Raw genomic sequence first — 19,666 nt, forward strand, 5'->3', positions numbered from 1 at the left:
TAAAAACACACAGAAAAGTTGTTAAAGAAATGCTGCAGTTGAATAAAAAGATCAACAATGATAGTGAAAGATGTTGTAGACAGACAGGAGTTTATGAGTCACCCAGGGTTACGGATAGCTAGTCAATGCCACTTTCATTATTTTTTGAGGGCCAGCAACATTACCACTGTTAGTAATTTTAAACAAATAAATTCCACTCAGTGACAATGCTGGTAGGAAATGAATAAAAAATAATCAAGAGTGCCAGAAATTTATCTTTTCCTGCTTAGAGTAACTTCCTGCCAGCACCTCACACAGGACCTGCTGAACTGTGTATAAGGAATACAATTCTGAGGTCCTTGTGGTAAAGGCATGGTCCCCAAAGTGGTGCTACTGAGAGCTGGTGGAACCTTTCAGGCATGAAGCCCAGTGAGAGGCCTTCAGGTAACCTGAAAGCTATGGTGAGGGCCCATGACTTGTCTCTTTCACTTTAAACCACAGAGAGACAGGTTTGGTCTACCATCTTCTCTATCGCAATATATTGCTTCATCATAGGTCCTGGACTAATGGCCCAAATGACAATTGACTGAAAACTCTAAACTATAAGCCAAAGTAAATTTTTTGTTCTTCATAAGCTGACTGTATCAGGTTATCTATTGCAGTAATGGAAAGCAGATTGATACAGGCTCAACCAATGGAAGCAAAAGCGGAAAATCTGATGGAAGAAAAAATAGACTGGCTTTGTTTAGGAGTTTTGTTTGTTGGCTGGTATTTTTTCCCTTCTTCTCAAAACTCTGGGTTGGCTGCAACTTCGCTGTTAAAACCGCACTGCTATCCAGCTGCACAGTTCCTTAACTGAGTGGGGAACATACAGCTGCTCCAATGAATATGAACTCCTCTCCTCAGACCCTTATGCAATGTATCGATTAATTTGGTCAATAAGTCAACAAAATATTTTCAATTTATCATGTATTCTATTCATCCGGACAACTTGCTATTATGAAAGCATCACAATAATTAAAAACCCTTCTTCTCTTCGGAAAAGAAGAAGCCCCATAAGCTTAGCTACATGCTTGATGTGTGGAAAAGAATTATTTTGCTGCCACATAGTAAAAGGGCCATATAAAATATGAAATAGAAGCGCCTCTCATTTTTGTCAATCAAATTTAAATTTTAAGTATTTATTCATACAAGGTTTTCACAAGCACATCCTAGAATGTGATGTGTCTATTCTGTGTGCTAACACAGCTGGTATAGGAAACAGGCGAGATGTAGGGGCTGAAGAACAGCAAAAATGAGTCTGTGGTCCATCATCATAAGCAGTAAAGAAGGTGACAGAAAAAAGGGTGGATGGCCAGAAACTTGCTTTGCTGGATCTCTAATTTTGCAAAGTATCATTCTTTAGTTTTGCTACCCATTATAAAAATGCAAACTAAAAGTATTTAAATCTATACATTATTAGCATTGTTGTGTTGGTTTCACATACAGTAACTTCATGGTGTCAAGTTACACTGGAACCCAGTGAATGCAAATTTTGTGAATCACACAAACACTTTCTCTCTGTCTCTGTCTCTCTCTCTTTCTCTCTCTCATTCCCTCACAAACCCTCCCCTTCTCCTTTGCTCCAACTTCCTTTCCCCTATATTTTCTTTCTAATCTAAAATCCTGTATGTGATGGAATGAGGAATTCTCACCTCATTTTTTTTGGAATATAAATTCATTAAATTTGAAGTACTTTAATCCAGTAGCTAAATAGCAATTCAAAGCTTAACATAATTTTTCAGTATAAATTGCATTCGTTTCCCTTAGGTAAAAGGTTGAACTTTACCATACCTATACCTTGCAGTCAGAAAGCCTGAAACACGGCTCCAGGCAATGCCCACCTCCTACATAGGCTTGGGGAATTGTTGCTAATAGTAGAATATGTTCAGATCTTCCTTTTTTCCCCCAAGAACATGAGGTACAGAATATTAATAAATGTCAGAACAACCTGCAAATAAGTACTATACAACAGTCCCAACACTAAATTCTACAAATAAAGGAGAAAAAGTTCACCAATTGATGTGTGTACTATAATTTGCCCTTTTGTAAGACATCAGCATCATAAAAGAGGGTGGTATATGAATTTTATCACTAGTTTTGCTAATTCTTTGACTTTACATTAGAGTATTTCCTTTCCAGGCTAAGCATCGCAACCCATCTCTATGCACGTGGATTCACAAGGATGTATATTGGGTAGTTGTAGTCTCATCCATAACTGAACATAACATGGCCCAAGCATAGCACACGTCCCAAATCAAGAAAGAACTGAGACAACTGAATTCCACATTAAACCTCATCAAACTGTAAACCACTAACTTGTAATACTTGTCTACAGGTTTCTGTGATTTATTACCCATGGTGAAAGACTTTTCAAAATATTTATGTTTTCAGGGTAAAGAAAGCCAAAATATGTGTTTTTAAAATTCACTCTTTGAAAATTCACTCTTCAGCATGATAAAATGTTTAAAATATTTTTTAGCAAATATGAATGGTCTTTATTTTAGCTAGTAAATTTTATACGTGGATTTTTCACTCTCTAATTAAAGAACATTTTAGAGAAATCACAAGTTAAAATATTCATTCACAAATAATTGCTAATTACATGAAAAGTTTTCATAGAAATTACATGAAAAGTTTTCATAAAATTAAATTGGTTCCCTCTAACTTCTGACAATTCCAGCAAGTAACATCAAAGGAAAAGTTTGTATACATGAAAAATTTCTTTGTACGATTAATTTTCTTCATTTGTAAAAGTACATAAATTATATTGTGGTAACAAATAAAAAGCAATTGACAAAATATAAATTTAATTGTATATTTTAGAATTAACCTACTTTCAAATATAAAACAAAATCACTATTTCCTTAGATAACATTAATCAAGAAAATCTAAAGTTCTTTTGGTTCAAAAAATCATTCAATGTTTTAAATGTTTTATAAGTTCATAGACATTTGCTAAGTGTTCAGGATACAATTTACAAATTCTTGCATATCCAATCTTAAGGTAAATTATGTTAAACTAATGCAACACTGCTTCTTACTTCTTCTATTAATTACCAGCTAAGGGACTCGCAATTTTCTAATGAATTTTACATTAGATCTCACGATATGAATAGTGTATACTATCACAGCATCTGGTAAATGCATAAATCAACTTTCCCAGGTAGAATTTTGAATTGTTGTAAAAATTCTAATTGGATTTCATAGCATTCAATATTATAGACATTGAGCATAAAATAATTTTTACACAAAACATGTTGTCACAATCATATTTCTCACGACCTAAATGTAACTATTTTATGATAATTCTTTGGTCCTACTTTTCAAACTTGAAAGGCACTTTTCTTACATGTTTTGCTCCTGTGTCACAAAATAAATAAACTGCTCTCACCTATTCTGATTTCTAAACATACAGTGTATAAGACTTTGCTAGCTTCCATATATTCCATATTATATATTGCCAAGTAGTCATTAGACAACTGGTACACAATCTTTTAAATTTAGTATTTATGGTTTATGACTTTGAAACAATTTAAAATTTTCATGAAATTGTTTAAAATCAGAAGTTTAAGAAAACTACTCTTCAAATACAATGAAACAAAAAAGGGTATAGCAATGCCTATAAAACTACTAAGAAAAAAAGAGAGGAAAAAAGATAGATACATAGATAGATAAATAGATAGATATGGATATATATGCATGTATATATGTGTGTATACATATACATACACACACATATATATATACACATATATATATATGTCTATGCACAAATTCCCCATGATATGGTGATATTATGCACAAATAAACTGAACCAAAAAACTTAATCTAAAAAGTCATAAAACCAGTAAGAAATAGACAGAATCTCAAAATTGCCATCAAAAAGGAAAATCCAGCTTACCATGGAAAGACTGTGGAAAATCAATTTTTTGTAGAATATTTATCTAACTTCATCCCAAGATAAAAGACCACATACTGAGCACTGTCAAGTGAGACACAGTACTCTAGGTGGTATCTCATCCTTTAAGGTCTAAACAAATAAAAAGGTAAAGCCAAGGTCACAGTGACAGGATGGAGTGTTTAATATGAATGGACACAGGGTGGCAAACACGACAGATCTTCAAGTTGGCAAAAGTCACGTATAGCTTGTTGTAATCATTCTTTAAAAACAATGAAATTCACTATAATTTGCAGCACTGAAGATTAGCATAGATAAAAGGATGTTAATATTAGGATATCAGCAAGTCTCTTAATCCCCACTACTATTTAATTGTGCTCTCTGAAATCATTTTATTGTCACACTAATATTATTAAAATAGTTTTCACAGTGTCAATGTGACTGTATATGCAGGTGTGTTAATAACCACGCGATTCCACATCTCTAAATAAACACTATTCAAATTCATCAAATTCAAGCTTGAAGCAGTAAGTTTTCCACTGAATTCTTTTTGCTTATTATTTACAGAAGACAAATAGAAGTTAGATTTTAAAAAATACAGATAATATTAGCTCTCAGGACCAGAATAAAAACACAGTATTTTTTAAACTATCTTTGTTTTCTCAGAAGTTTGATGGTCCGTTAAAATATTTATGAGGAGTATGAACTAACATTGGTCCCACCTGTCAGTAACCAAGGATGCCAGGAAGGAATTTTAAGGGGAGCAAAACTCTTGGTTTAGCTCCCTCATTTTAAAATACCTTGATAATATTTTCTTGCAATCAACACTTAGATTTAAATAGAGTTTCTATTTCAATCATGCAAAATTTTAAAACATTAAAATCTACTGCAAAGAAACAAACATCAAGCATCTCATGGACATTTTACTCTCCAGCTGTTTTCACATTTTGCCCACATTTTGCTAGGAACTCGGAATTCTGAGAGAAATGCCTTTAACTCTTTCACCACTAAATTCTATGATCAAATTCTGGAAACAACCTAGGGGTTATAGTGATCAAAGAGTTTTACAGAATCTATGTATGCCCAAAGGAAGGACAGCTATGTTCTAATAAACTGTAGCAAGCAGGAGTGAGGGGAAACCCCTCACCAAATCATGCAATTTTTTTCTAATCTTTCCACACTGCAGACGCTGCCTCCTTAGACTGAGGCACATCTAATAGCACACTGTGAAGAAGACATAAGGCACATTCAGAGAATCCGGTTCTACCCCAAATTAGAGCTGTACTGCACACATTTTCATAAACATGAATCTCAGCAAACAGACACAATGGCACTTTATTGACAGCATTAGAAATAATCACAACAAAGAAATAGTGAGGCTTTCCTACTCTGCTTCAACTTTTTACCATCCTCTGTCAGCCACTATTTAAAAAAAAAAATCAAGCCATTACCTGTATGAAGAGAACCTGTTAAAAGTCTGAGAAGGTACTGGGCAAATTTCAGTATTTCACGTTTACATCGTTTTCTACAGCCACTCATCTTAAGCAACAAGATATTCCTCTGAGAGAGAGAGCCAGAAGTCTTTGCCAATTGAAAAAAAGAAGAAAAAGAAAAAAACAGTCTCTGAGGGGAAACTTCTGTCTCAGTTTATGTCACAGGCTGCTAACTCCTGTGGAATTAGCTGTTAGTCTCTGAATCAGAAATTCCTTCACGGAGCTAGAGGAGCAGGTACGGACTGAACAGAGCGAGGTGGTGACAGAGCCCTGCTTCTCAGGATGGTCCCCAAGTTCTTCGGTGGCACAGATAGGTGACCAGTTCACACTTGTAGTAAGGCAGCTGTGGTGCAGCTCAGCATCCCTCTCCTGAAGCAAGTGAAACCTCACAGACCATTGAGAGGGAGGCGGGGCCTGAGATGCCAGCTCATCAATGAATCAGCATGTAAGCAGGTGAGAAGGCAGAAGACAGGTCACTGGGGCTGGCACCCTTCCGATGCCCAGGAAGGAGCCTGCTAATGCCTTCTAGCCTGCTGGAGAGGGAAGTCAAGGTCCAAGGCTGAAGAAAATAATTCCAAAAAAACAACAAGGAAAGCAGGAAGGCATGCTGCTGCCCAAGGTCAGACATCAGCCAGCTCCCTGACACAGTGTTAATCAGATTCCGAAAGCCTAAATGGGGGAGAAACTCAGTTAAGAAGCTGACCCTGATTCTAAACAAATAGAGTTGATGATTTATCACCAACTAGAGGCAATGCTCTCTGTCACACATAAATATATTCCACTTCATGAGCTCGGCAGTGAAAAAAAGCTGATATCTAAAATTGGCTCATTTTCTGCACTGTCCAGCCTCAGGTATTTGGAAATTAGGGAACTCATCGTAGGCTTGAAAATACTGCAGTCTGGAAACCTCAACTCTGAAGCCTGATATTTTGCCCCCAGGCAAAAGAGCTGCAAAATTAATTGGCTGCATTATCCTAAGGCTAAGAACTGCCTCGGTTTTTTATTTCTATAAGGCATATATTTACAACCTTCTGTCTCCCTTCCACCTCAATTAATAGAACAATCATGAGCACGTGAAACGTCCACAGATCACTTTTCAAATAAAGACACTGTTATAAAGGCAGGTGATATCAAAGTGAGAAAATCGACAGCCTTATGGTCTTTAAAAGCGCACTGTTTCTGAATTCTTAAGTGCCTTGCGCAGTTTCTAGGGTTTTTCTGTACTCAGTTAAGAGTCTTATGGTTTTTGTTTGTTTTTTCCCCTTCTGAAAAAATACATATATTACCTCTGTGACATTTAGTACATAGGGGATGTGCTAAACTTTGTACTTTAAGTTCAGTTAGGCAGTTCTTCCCACTTTTGTCCTGATGGTTGTAACAATTCTTGAAACTAGTAAGTCCCAAGGACACTCTACGTGAAGTCATGCTCCTGTGCAATAAGACAAAGAACACTGTGGGAATCACAGACTCAAACACACTTAATAGCAGTGCATTCCCTTCATTAACTCTCACACTTCTGCCAGTTTCCGCTGTCTAACTGCGTATTTAAATGGGTAAATGAAGCATGCTTTCCAGGAATTTTCAAAGCTTTATTTGAAAACATTTAAAAAAGATTCCTGCCTGAAGGTTAGCAAAATAATTTTTGAGGTGCTTCTTTCCACACATTTTTTATGTATGATGGCATCCTTGCACAATTTGAAACAGACAGAAGAAAAATATTATTGTGGTTCTATGGTGAGTCTAATTCCTTTGAAGCCTCATGGGCTTTATCTACAAAATTGAGATTAGAATATGTACTTATTTTATTTGGGCATTGGCGACTAAAATAAGATAGACTATAGCCTCACTTGTTAACACAGCACTTCTGTTCATTTATCCAGCAATTGTATCTTGAGCGTCATTAAATTTCAAATAAGTATTTTATAATGAAGGCATGGTCGATGAGAAAAAGTCCTCTCTCTCTCTCTCTCTGAACTTATCAAGCTTACACTTCAGCTCAGAAAACAAGAAACAAAAAAGAGCATATCATAACTAAGATAATCTATAACATTTTGAGGCTAAAGTGAAATATCATTTCAGTTGATGCATAAAAATACTTTGACAAAATTCAAACCCACTCCTGATTTTAAAAGTAAATTTCAGAGACATAGAGGAAAGTTACTTCAATTTAACAAAGAGCATCAATAAAAGCCTACTGTAACATGCTTATTGGTGAAAGACAAACACCTCTCATTGTAGGAAGAAGAACAGAACAAGGTAAGCTTCAGTGTATTCTACAGTCATTTAACAGTGTTGAGATGTGAGCCAGCACAACATACTAAGAAAAGGAAATTAACACAGAGGTTGCAAAGAAAGACAAAGAAATTTTATTTAATATATGTACCTCTGTAAAAAAGAAAAGGAGTCTACTAAAAAAAATAACGGTATTAATTAATCAGTTCAGAGTGGTCACCAGATTCTAACTAAGCATTTGACCTACTACACGAAAAATATGTTGTACTAACCATCAACATGTGGAATGTGAAATTTAAAATGTAATTTTCATTGCTCAAAACTGAAATACTGAAGTGTAAATATAACAAAACACATATGAGACTTTATGTTGGAAATTACAAAAAACATTAAATGTATAAAATTTTAAATAAATAGAGAGAAATGTTATGTTCAATTATTAGAAGACTCAACATAGTAAAGATGTCAGTTCTTCCTGTTATACCCATTGAAGGCAACTATAATCAAAGTCCCAAAAGGATTTTGATATATACTATAGAATATTGTAAAATGTATACAGATGCACAAAGGAACAAAAATTGGCTAATGTAATTTTGAAAAGACTAAATCTTAAAATCAGGTAAAATTGTTCAAAGACTTACATGCCTCCAGTGACCAAGACTGGGTACTAGTGACGTACAGGTGGCAGAGCTGAACACGGTTGTGCTAGCCTCTACTCCAGCACTCTGTGAGGCGGAGGGAGCAGGGCCACAAATTTGAGCGCAGCCCAGGCAACTCAGCAATTTAGTGAGACCCTCAAAATGTAAAAAAAAATTTTAAAAAAAGGTGAGGATCTAGCTCAGTAAAAAATCCTCAAGATACAATTGTCAGTACCTAAAGAGAGAGTCAGAAACAGGGAGAGAGAGATGGACACACAGTTCAGTACAACGAATCAGAAAACCTAAAAATGGGACCATGTAACTATGCATGAGGGGTTTTTGAGAGAGAGCTTTTCAGTGGAGGAAAGTTAGTGTTTAACAAATGAGGCTGAAGCAAAAGGACATCTGTACTCAAAACTAAACCCTGACCAAGGTCTTGTAGCTCATATAAATATTATCTTGAGGTAAAAAATAAATGTAAAATGTAAAACTATAAAAGTTTTTAAGAAAAAAATTCTTCACTGTTTAAGGCTAGGGAAAGCATTCTTCAGATACCAAAGTATGATCCATAAAAGGAGAATCTGATGAATCAGATGTCATACAATGTTAATATTTCAGTATCAGTACCACTGTCTTAGTATAAAAGACAAGCCACAAAGTATAAATATTTGCGTATTATACATGTGACAAAAGGCTGGTATCTAGAATACATGAAATTCAACATCCATCAATGGAGAAACACAAAATTAAATTTAGAACCTGTGCAGAAAATAGGAAGATAACACCAAAAAGTTAATACAGATGGCAGAAAAATACAAGCAAAATATGGCACATTATTAGTTACTGTTACAGTGTGAAGTAAAATTATGAATGATCACCACTTATCTATTATAATGACTAAAGTTTAAAAAAACGTGACAAGAACAAAAGCTGGCAAGGATGCAGAAAAACCAGATCAATCAAAAATTCACAACAGAAAAGTAAGATGGTATTGTCACTCTAGAAAATAGCCTGGAAATATCTTAAAGGCTTACACATACCAACCATAAAAACCAAGCAATTGTACATCTGATCGTTTATCTCAGAGAAATTAAAATGGGTCGAGATCCCCATTATGGTCAATCGTTCCTCTAAGAAAAGCAATAACTAATCATCAATTGTACTGGATATATTTAAAGAATCCACTAGCTATGTCTATGTATTATTTAGGAGTATATAAGGAAGATAATGTTTAATTCTAGGCTCAGAAAAAACACAAAACATAATCAAGGAAGACTGATTTAAAAGTGCCACAAAGTGTTAGAAACTAAAAGGGGAAAACTTTTTTCAATTATCAGCTAATTTGGCTTAAATATAAATACTGTACGTGACAATATCCACAATCAAGGGGTTGCATGGCCAGGAATACACAGGTATCTTTAAGGTCTAAGCAGTGCTTCAGAAAGGCCACTATCATTTACACAGAAACTCGAGGGAACTTCACAGCAGCTCCCAAGGGCTCAGAGCTTTTTCATATATAATCAGCTAATACTTTTGGACCTCAAATACAGCATACTAAAGTCCCTTGTTGCAAAATAACAGCTAAATTTAATTGGAATCAAACTGGTTCACCATATGATAAGAACACAAGGTCCTATAGTAAGTTGGTAAGTAAGCTGCAGAGGAATTTGAAAACGTAGGTGCATTTCATGATGTATTTATCCTAACCTGCATTTTGGAGGAAAGTTTTTTGTTTACCTGCTCTTTTACAAAAGGCTAAGTCTTCGTAAAGCAAATCTTAAGTGCACTTGAGTGACCCTCTTTGGTTTTTAGAATGGAAAACGAAGCACACATCATTAAGGGAAGCAGTGGGTTTCCCTTCAATGAAGGAGCAGCCTCGGTATCTGAAGAAGACTCTTATCACAGTGGAGTTTTCTTCCAAGTCTGTTCCTCTCAGCACACCTTGGTGAGTTCTGTTTACCTCAGTGGGAAAAGACATTGTTATATTTTTCAGATTGTCAGAAGTTGGAACATCAAGCACGGGTAGCATAAATACAGGACATCACGGGGCTGCAGAGAAGCAGCGCAGAGCCTCGCGGCAAAGTCTTGGGTTCTGAAAGTGGGTCTTGATAAAATATCAGATCAGCTGGTACCAAATAGAGAGGAATGCCCAATGCCGGGCCATTATCATTCCAGAAGCACCACAATTCACTTCGTTTAATGAATGAAGAACACACTGCCAACACCAACTCACTGTTACCATTGCATCACCCAACGCTGGTGTTGGCTTTATGAATATGTTACCCCATGTGCACATGAACTGCCTCCTAGGAGGGAGGTGAGAATCCCATGTATCTCTGACATTAAAGAGAAGAGATAATATAAATATTACCTGTAAAGAGTGCCACAGAAACATCTGCTATGATTTGAGATTTAAAAGAAAAAGTATAAAACACCAGGAGCCCTCAAGAAGTGGAAAATTTTTCTAGAAGACAAGGCTGAACTATATTTTTTGTTGTTGTTTTCAAGAGGGAGAACCACCATTTTTCATACTTGAGTGTTCAGAGACAAATACAAAGTGTTTATGATATAACTGTATTATTTGGAGAAATAAGCCCTTGGAAACATGTCCACCACAGACCTGAGGATTCCTGAAGGAGATTCCAGCCACCCGAAGACATGTCTGAAGCTGTATAATTAATGGAATAAGAGATAGAAGGTTTTGGGCTTCACTGACAGAGAGCTCTGAATATCAGACACAAGAATGTACATTCTGTGCTTCAAATAATATACAAAGAGCCGGTGTGGTGGTTTATGCCAGAATCGCAGTTCTCTGAGAGGCATCAGGAAGATTGCAAGTTCAGGCCCCACCTAGGCAACTGAGCAAGACTCCCTCCTAAAAAGTTGAAAAACAACTCAGAATACAGCTCCATGTGAAGATCCTCATCAATCCTCTGTACTGAAGAAAAGAAGTCCTGCCCAGCACAGAAGTGCCTGCCTGGCTGGCATCGTGGACATGGAAAGTTTCTGAGTCAGCCAGCAAGACCTTAAAGGAGGGGAAGGTGAGGGGCCACAGGAGGACATGGGCTCTTCCTACTTAGAGCCTCACATCCATTTCCTAAGAAAGAGGACAAAGAATGTTCCTGCGTCCAATATTCCATAAACTGAGGCTAAAAACAACGGCTTAAAGAAAATTATACCAGCAATTTTCTTCATGAGAGATTTTCTCCTCCTTCACTCTGGCAGACCATATGGAGGAAAAAATTGGGTCTTTTGTTTTGTCCTTGAATTAAACAGCAAGTAATTTACCTCAGCTCACTGATACTATGCTATGAAGTCATGCAGTATTCTGTATGACAAGCATATGGGATTGTTTGGAATATTAAAACTATACCAAAACATACACACACACACACACACACACACACACACACACACACACACACACACAAAATCTCTGGAATCAATATAACTCTTGGTCCAGTTGCAATAGAACCACCTGAAATGGTTATTTCAAATTCAGAATTCAGCCAGCCACAGTGGCACACACCTATAGTCTTGACACTTGGGAGGCTGAGGCATAAGGGTCACTGTGAGTTAAAGGCCAGCCTGGACTACCAAGAGAAATCAGCCCTGCCTGAACTACAAAGTGAGACCATGTCTTAATTAGTTAATTCATTCAGAATTCTTTGTTGCAGTCTTCAATCTGCAGATTCAAAACCCCTGAGCATAGGGCAGATAATCCTGCAATTTTTTTTTTCTCTTAAGTTCCCCAAATCACAGAAACTAACAAATCAACCTACTCCAGTGACCATTGTAGAATAAAAACCTGTTGCAAAGACAATTTGCAAGTTAAAGAGGATATAATGCATGTCTCTCTAACAATCCCATCAGCACACCAGATATTTCCACCTAAAGCCACCTGCAGAACCCAGAGGCTGGGATATGGCCTTCATAATGCATCGCCAGCCTTTCATTTCAAAATAAATCACAGGTGATTCAAGGAAGCCCCATTTTTCAGTCCTATCCAAGGCAATCAATAGGCAGCCTTAAAACAATTTGGATGCTCATTTGGCTTGAAGAGAGGTCATTAGCAACAAATAATCCTGCCGTGGTGTCTCTTCAATGCTAATGGACTCACAAAGGCTTGGTGACAGTGTCTTTTACAACATCTGATTGGCATGGTCAATGTATTTAAAAATTATTAGGCTACAACAATGCGTTAAACACTAGGATTCAGCATGTTATTCTCTTCTTTCCCTCTATCAATTTTTTTAGAAATTAATTGATAGATGGATAGATGAATAGATCTTCACTAATATAATTATGAATAAGTTGAACTCCAAACAAAAAAATAGTCCTTTAAGGGAGATGAACAGAATTTTCTTTTTCACTTTCTTATAAAGTTGGATCACATAAAAGACAATTTTGAGAGTGAGATAACTCATCATAGGGCAAAAGCATAGCAAGAATAGTGATTTTAAAAACACAATAAATCTGCAGACCTGCTCTTAATCACCTCTCAACATACAGAGATGATGACTTAGTTCAATAAATTTTATTGAGTTTCTATTTACTAGTCAGACTCTGGAACCAGGCTTCAGGTTTTGTTAAGATATTTAAAGAGCATTTAGAAATGCTGGTCTAACATCTCTAAAAAAGGCCGGAGTTAAAAGTCACATATCAAAGTCATCCATGAAGAATTACTAATTGAAACTGCATACAGAGGCAATACTCAAAGAGAACAGAAGAGCTCTGCAAGTATCATTGGCTACCACTGATTCTTACTTCAATGATAAGGAAAATTAAACTACAATAACAGTGGGAAGAAGCATTAATTAGAAAGTAAGAAAAAATAAACAAACATTTCCAGCCTGAATTGAAGCTATAAGAGGCAGACTTTGAAGAGGAAGACCAGACTGGCCCAAACACAAAAGCAGGGGCAGCATTTATGTTTTAGCTGAGGTGGTCCAGGGTCCAGCTGATCATTACCTCAGTTCTGGTTCCCATAGCACTGGAAGTGCCTTTTGGTGTAGGGAGCGATTCAGTTCTCATTACAGGACTACTTATGCATGAGGCAGTCAGTCATGTGAGGCTGTGCTGGAAGCCAAGGTGACTAAGTTTAGGAAATGGGGCCTCTGGGCATAATTGTCTGTGTCTTCACATCCCTATCTTGGTGTCCTCGGTCTAGAAAGCACACATGATAGAAGACGTAAATTTAAGGCTAATCAACATTGCTTTGCCAACTTTTTCGTTAATGATACATATCCAAAGTATCAACATAATAAAGGATATGAAATGGAGGTTAAACTTTGTTCTTCTTTTAGTTACCAACTCTAACCTATGTCAAAACCCAAGTGAAGGGTTACCAGTTTTTAAAAAGTCACTTTTGATTCACTGTCTCCCATTGAAAAAAACACACAAATAATACTCTTAATATGTAGCAGGTTAAGGGTCCAAACCTTTATTCCCTATCTGTGGGAGGTCTCTGATTACGTCACAAGTCTGAGGTCACATTCTTTCACTTATAGATGGCACTCCCCTGTTTCTTACTTGAGAATAAATGGCATTGCATTATTTATTTGTCAAAAAATACATACTTGTTTTATTTTTTGAGTTATTTTATCTTTAATAACCTGACAATAATTCAAAATATGAAGTCAAACTTGTATCCTCAGTATAATTGAATATATCAGTATATAACAGTATTAATAAAAACACAACTTGTATATAGTTCAGAACTTCAAAAACCAGCAGTTATCAAACCAGAATGTTTATCGTAGAGTCTTGTCATCTTCAGTGTAGTTGCCTATACTCTCAGACTTGATACTATCAATCATATCAATTTTGAATAAAATCTTCTCTGCCACATTTCTGTTATACTCTTGTTTACCATCAGTTGTCTGATTATCTTCTTCATTCTGTTTTCTGCTCCATTCATTGAGGCCTCTCTGCCACTGTTCCTGGAATCCTAGTACTTTTCTCTCTTTCTAGAATGCCCTGGAGTATTCTCTGTAGACTTGGATTGGTGGTTGCAAATTTCCCAAGTTCCTCTTTGTCTTGGAAGCATCTTGTTTCTCCATTAATTTCTAGAGACAGTTTAGCAGGGTATATCAATCTGGGCTGGAAGTTATTTTCTTTCAGGGCTTGGAATATTTCGCTTCAGGCTTTTCTTGACTTGATGGTTTGTGTCAAGAAATCTGCCATTATTCTGATGAGCATTCCTCTATAGGTTATCTGTTTCTTATCTCTAACAGCTTTTAATATTTTATTCTTATATTGAATTTCTGGGATCTTGATTTTTATATGCCTGGGTGTAGCTCTGTTTTAGTTGTAGGTGAGTGGAGTTCTATATGCCTCATATATCAGAATATCATTTCCTTTTCCTATGTTTGGGAAGTTTTCCTTAATTATTTCTGTGAATAACCTTTGTAGTTCCTTTGTTTGTACCCCTGCTTCTTCATTCACATTCTTTATTCTCAAATTATAGATCCTTTTGTCATCATCTAGCTTTTGCGTTGTTACTGCTTGTTTCCTTGTTATTTTTAAAAAGTTTTCCCTTTCATATTCCCACATTGCAAAATTGTCCTCCAGTTTGGATAATCTATCCTTAGTTTCTTTCAAGCTGATTTGCCATCTTTCCATAGAGTTTTTAATTTCCTGGTGATCTCTTTCAATCTGCTTCATGTATTCTATATTTTTTTTATATTCTTCATCAAATGGTTCTCTCCTTTGTTTGAGTTCCTCCCTTCTTCCATCTGTGTCCACTGAGGGGTGCTTAGTATCTCTTTAATTAATTTTCTTACATCTTGCTTTATTTGGGTAAATATTTCACTTTTTAACTTGTCTATGAGGTCCTGAATAAACCTCTTTATGTCCACTGGTGCTGTGTCTGGTATTGCATGTTTGCTGTTCTCGTTCTCCTTTGTATTTACCTGTCCTGCATCAATGTTCTCAGGGTTGGGACCTGGGGACTTTTCGTTATTGCTTTCTCTTCCCATCTTTTTTGCTTCTTCCAGGAGGCCCCAGTTTCTTCCTTTGTTGGTTACAATTCTTCTGAATTATGCTGGCTAGATGACCCTTCCCACTGCTGTGTGCTAGTGAGTTGCAGACAGGGACAGCATATGCTGGCCCCTCCCCTCGGATCAGTCAAGCGCTGTGGCCTGCACTGTATTACTTTGCATCACCTCCCCATTGGGTGGCAGTGACTGGAGCACAGCAGTGGTGGTGGCAGTGGCAGTGGTGGCCGACTTGTGCCGTCTCCCCTCTGGGTTGTGGGGAAAGGGGTGGGAGTAGCTGTTAGGTACCCAGTCACTTCCAGCCCACAGCCACAGATCTCGCTGGCAGCCCAGAGGTGCTGCTGGCAGTGGCTAGAGTGCAATGGCGCGGGAATAAGTCAAGTTGCTGTGAAGTGCACTGCATTTCTTTGTGCCGCCTCCCCTCCACATCAGTCAAGCTGCAGTGGCCTGCACTGTCAGTCAAACTTGTGAGATTTCACTGGGTTAGTGTGGTTTGTGTGTACCACCACTGTAGGTACTTGATTTCAGATAACCTATTGGGACTCAGCCAGGTCACATGACCCAGGCCTAGCTCACTCCACCAATTCCACTTGGGAAGGGAGCAATTGACTGAAGTTGCTGCTGCCCCTTGTACTTGCCTGTCCTGCCCAGTCCCAGAATGTCGTCCGCTGGAGTCTCCCTATTACGGAATGGTTCCACTCTTGTCACTAACCACAGGTTGATGTAGGCACCCTGCCAACTCGGCTCTCCCTTTGGCTCGCAGGTCCCAAAATTCAATGTTGAAGCACTGGGACCTCAGACAGCTTGGCAAGTTGTGGCGAGACCTCAGTAAGCTGCGGTGGGACCTTGGCGGGACCTCTGATGGTTGGCAAGTCACCTTAATTTCTTCTTGGGATAAGAGAATTCATCTCCCTCTGTTTGGGGCTCCCCATTCTTTATTATGTTGAATTCTAAGTTGACTATCTCAGAGAGCCTCTGTAGCCAGTTGTTATCTATCCGCCATCTTTGATACTTGTTTTAAAGAGGCAAGATGAATAATGAAAATAAATAGATTAAAACAGCAAGCATAGGGGCTGGGGATTTAGCTCAGCGGCATAAGCACCTGCCTTGCAAGCAGGCAGTCGTGAGTTCAATCCCTGGTACCGATAAAAACAAAAAAGACAAAAAAAAAATATACAAGCACAAAATAATCACTCTGAAGACTGTCAGAAAAAAAGCTGATATTAAAACAAAACTGCGATCAATTGGTTCAACAAAAATAATATTCCCACTTAACTAAATGCCGGGAAGTACTAAATGCAATGACATTAAATAACCACAGAAACACATTTATTCAGTGATATCGTACCTACACCAAATGATAATTCACTGCAGGGTAAGTCATCCCTTCTCTGCCAGTTTCCACTGAAGCTTTTAGTTAACACTAATGCCACAGGCCAAATCTTCCCACCTCCAAAGAAGTAGCGCAGATTGTAGGCTATCAGTGAATAATCACCTCCAGTGTCTTACGACAACCACCATGGCTACCAACACACTCAAGAGTTCAGATCAAACTGCTTGGAAGCGCCCATGTGCCACACCCATGTGCTGAACAATGCAACACAACACTACCACAAAGGAAATTATCAGACTATGGTGAAATGAAAGCCCTCTGTGGATTTTAACTTCTAGTGCTACATTCCTTCTAGACTATATGAAAAAAGCTAAAGGCTCAGAATCCTCTGTGCCTCTCAAGTGTCCTTGAGGGTGCACTTGGATGCATTTCCAGACAGCAGCCTGAAGATGCTCCCCCTGCTCGTGCTCCTCAGTATCTTGCTGATATACCCTCTTCTTATCAGAGCAGGGTGATTAAAAATTCAGGACCTTGCCATGGTGGTGCATAGCACAGTAACTCAAGACTCTCTCTGACTGTCTTCAGAAAGATCAGTCAGAGAGCAGAGCTATCACTGAAAAGCACCTATGTTACAGTAAATGCACTGCTAAGCTCGCACTGCAGAAAATATACTCAGAGATTTCTTAAATGCATTTTAGCAATTCATGTGCATGCGTCTGCAGCTGCCCCTTTGCTCCTCGTGGCCTTGGAAGCAACATTCTTCAGGAGCCAGAAGCCTGAAATTAACCCTGGACTGAGTTGGGCTTAGGTTCTGGTTCTCAAGGCCAGAAGCTAGGTGAAGTGCTTCAGATCTCAATGGTTTGATCTTTAATCTGCAGGCTCTGTAATAAATAAATTCTACTTTCTTCTCAACTACAAATGTTTGTAGGTAGAATTCCAAATACTTTTTAAAAGCCACATTATACAAATGTATTTCTGATTATTCACTCTAGTGACAGACTCAGGATGATAGCACTGTCCTCCTACCACAAGCAATATTGTGATAAATGATGCTGTCTCTGTATCCTTACAATATGAGGCTCTCATTCATACAGATTAGAGCCATTAAATTTGAGAAATTCCTATCACATATTGTTAAGTAAAAGGCCCCCTCCCTACTGGGTATACTGTACCTCTTTTATAAGAAACAAAGCCAAATTCCTCATAGGTGTGTATTTCATCTGTGCAAAACTGCAATCTGGCTCACTGAAGAGAGAACAGGTGATATAAGGGAGAGTAGACAACAATGAAAGGTTCTCACAAATAGTGCTAACACTTAGCACGGATAAGTATGACATATATGGGAATAGGAACCATGTTAGTGTCTATAAGATGAAACACAGATTTTTGGAGAACATCAATTTCACTAAATGGCAAAAAATGTATGCCATGTTTAGCAGGATTCCTTCTGTTATATTTATATTTTTTGGTAGAAGGGTAATATCAACACCATAATGGTGTTAATATTGAGACTATGATAATGAAGATCCCCAAGAGTGTCCAACACTGCAAAATACCAGTAGATTCTATTGATTCCTATGGGCAGGGAATTGGAATGGAACCTGTTCCTGGGTTGAATGATCTTAAAAACCAAAATTGTGAACAAGGTTTTATTATCCACCAAAAGGACAAATGAACTAGGAAGGATTAAGCAATTTACCTGCCTCCATTGCATTGTTAAAGATCCCCTCTTAAATATATGCAACTCTGCTGACCCCAAAACTTTTTTTCCTTTAGAACAAAAGATTGTTAATGTATGAGGTTTTTCCCCCGCTAAGGTAAAACCTCAGTAGTCAGGTTTAATTTCACTGTTGGCCTTTTGTGATCAGTAAGTGGGTTTGCGGTTGTAATCTGAGGACTTCTCGCTAGAAGGTCCACCGTCACTGTTCTAGAATCTCTCAATTTTTAGTGCTGAAACATAGGCTGATTTCCAAAATTGTTACCCAGACACCCATAGCCATTGTGTCACTGTGTGCCTTTTAGAAATCTGAAAAAATGTAGACATCAAAGTCATTAGCTTTCTTACTCCACATTTTCCTCTTCCTCTAAGCTTGTGTCACTCAGCAGGTAAGACCATGTAGGCATCACGCTGCTGGAGTTCAGAGACTGAAAGGACTAACACTCAAGCAGCTGAGTGTCTCCTGCCAGCTCTCACTTGTTGCTCATGACTGTCCACATCATTTAAAACGACTAAGCCTCATCTTTAAAGGTAAGGAATAACGTCCGTCTAACAGACCGACCCAACAACATTCTCATAAAAATTAAGAAAACCATATAAAACATCTTGTCAAGTTTCTCTTGCTTCTTCAGTGGAAATTCCTTCTCCTCCTCCTGATGTTGCTACTGCAGCTTCTGCTGTTCCTAGTGTGATTAGACCCTAAATGGGGAAGTAAAGATCAAATAAAGTGGGAGGAACATCCAAAGTCCCTGTAACTACCTAGGAGAATCTTCTTAAACACTCCGCCCTCACAGTATCCACCATTTGTATGAAATGTCAGTATCATTCTATTTAACCATTTCATAGACAATTTATATCTGTACTTTTTTACCATATGCATATTGGTTTTACAAGTTGTGACAGAAAATGACAGTGTGTTTAAATTTTAAAAATACAGTAAAAGGCACATTGCTATTAGTTCCCTGCAAATACTTCCTCTCTGTTATCCTTGATTGATACATTGTGTCAACTTGAGAAGTTTAGAACTTTAACTGAAAGACTCAGCAGAGATCCAGGATCCTTACTTTGTAAATATCGTCATCCTGTGCCAAGAAGGGCAAGGAGCTCTGTGAGTGATACACCTACCCTGAAGGTGTGTGTGTGTGGGGGGGTGCTATTTATGTATAAAATAAGGGATGAGAAGAGGCTTGTTCTCCCCCTTTTTATTCTGGCTCCTTTTTGCTCTGACTGCTGCCTTGAAGTGTTGCCCCAGTGCTGTACCATCCTGGCTTGAAGCCTGCTGATTATGGTCTGAATCCTCCAGAAATTGTAAGCAAAATAAAAGTTTCCTTCCTTCA

The 19,666-nt window shown here is 37.7% G+C and overlaps 1 protein-coding gene across 4 annotated transcripts in view; it reads right to left on the minus strand.

Moving 5' to 3' along the window:
* Positions 1-19,666, minus strand: part of Kcnip4 (potassium voltage-gated channel interacting protein 4) — a 1,100,013-nt gene that overhangs the window by 862,317 nt on the left and 218,030 nt on the right. The window contains exon 1 of one of the 4 annotated variants that reach the window (XM_063240456.1): positions 5,370-5,791. The exons of the other annotated variants lie outside the window; for them this stretch is intronic. Coding sequence (XP_063096526.1) covers positions 5,370-5,457 — 88 coding nt within the window. The 5' untranslated portion in view covers positions 5,458-5,791. Of the gene's footprint in view, positions 1-5,369; positions 5,792-19,666 lie in introns of those variants that run through there. 4 annotated transcript variants of the gene reach the window in all.

The sequence above is a fragment of the Cavia porcellus genome, unplaced genomic scaffold (genome assembly GCF_034190915.1).
Source record: "Cavia porcellus strain 051 isolate PalLab524CR breed Dunkin Hartley unplaced genomic scaffold, mCavPor4.1 scaffold_30, whole genome shotgun sequence".
In the NCBI taxonomy this organism is placed as follows: domain Eukaryota; kingdom Metazoa; phylum Chordata; class Mammalia; order Rodentia; family Caviidae; genus Cavia; species Cavia porcellus.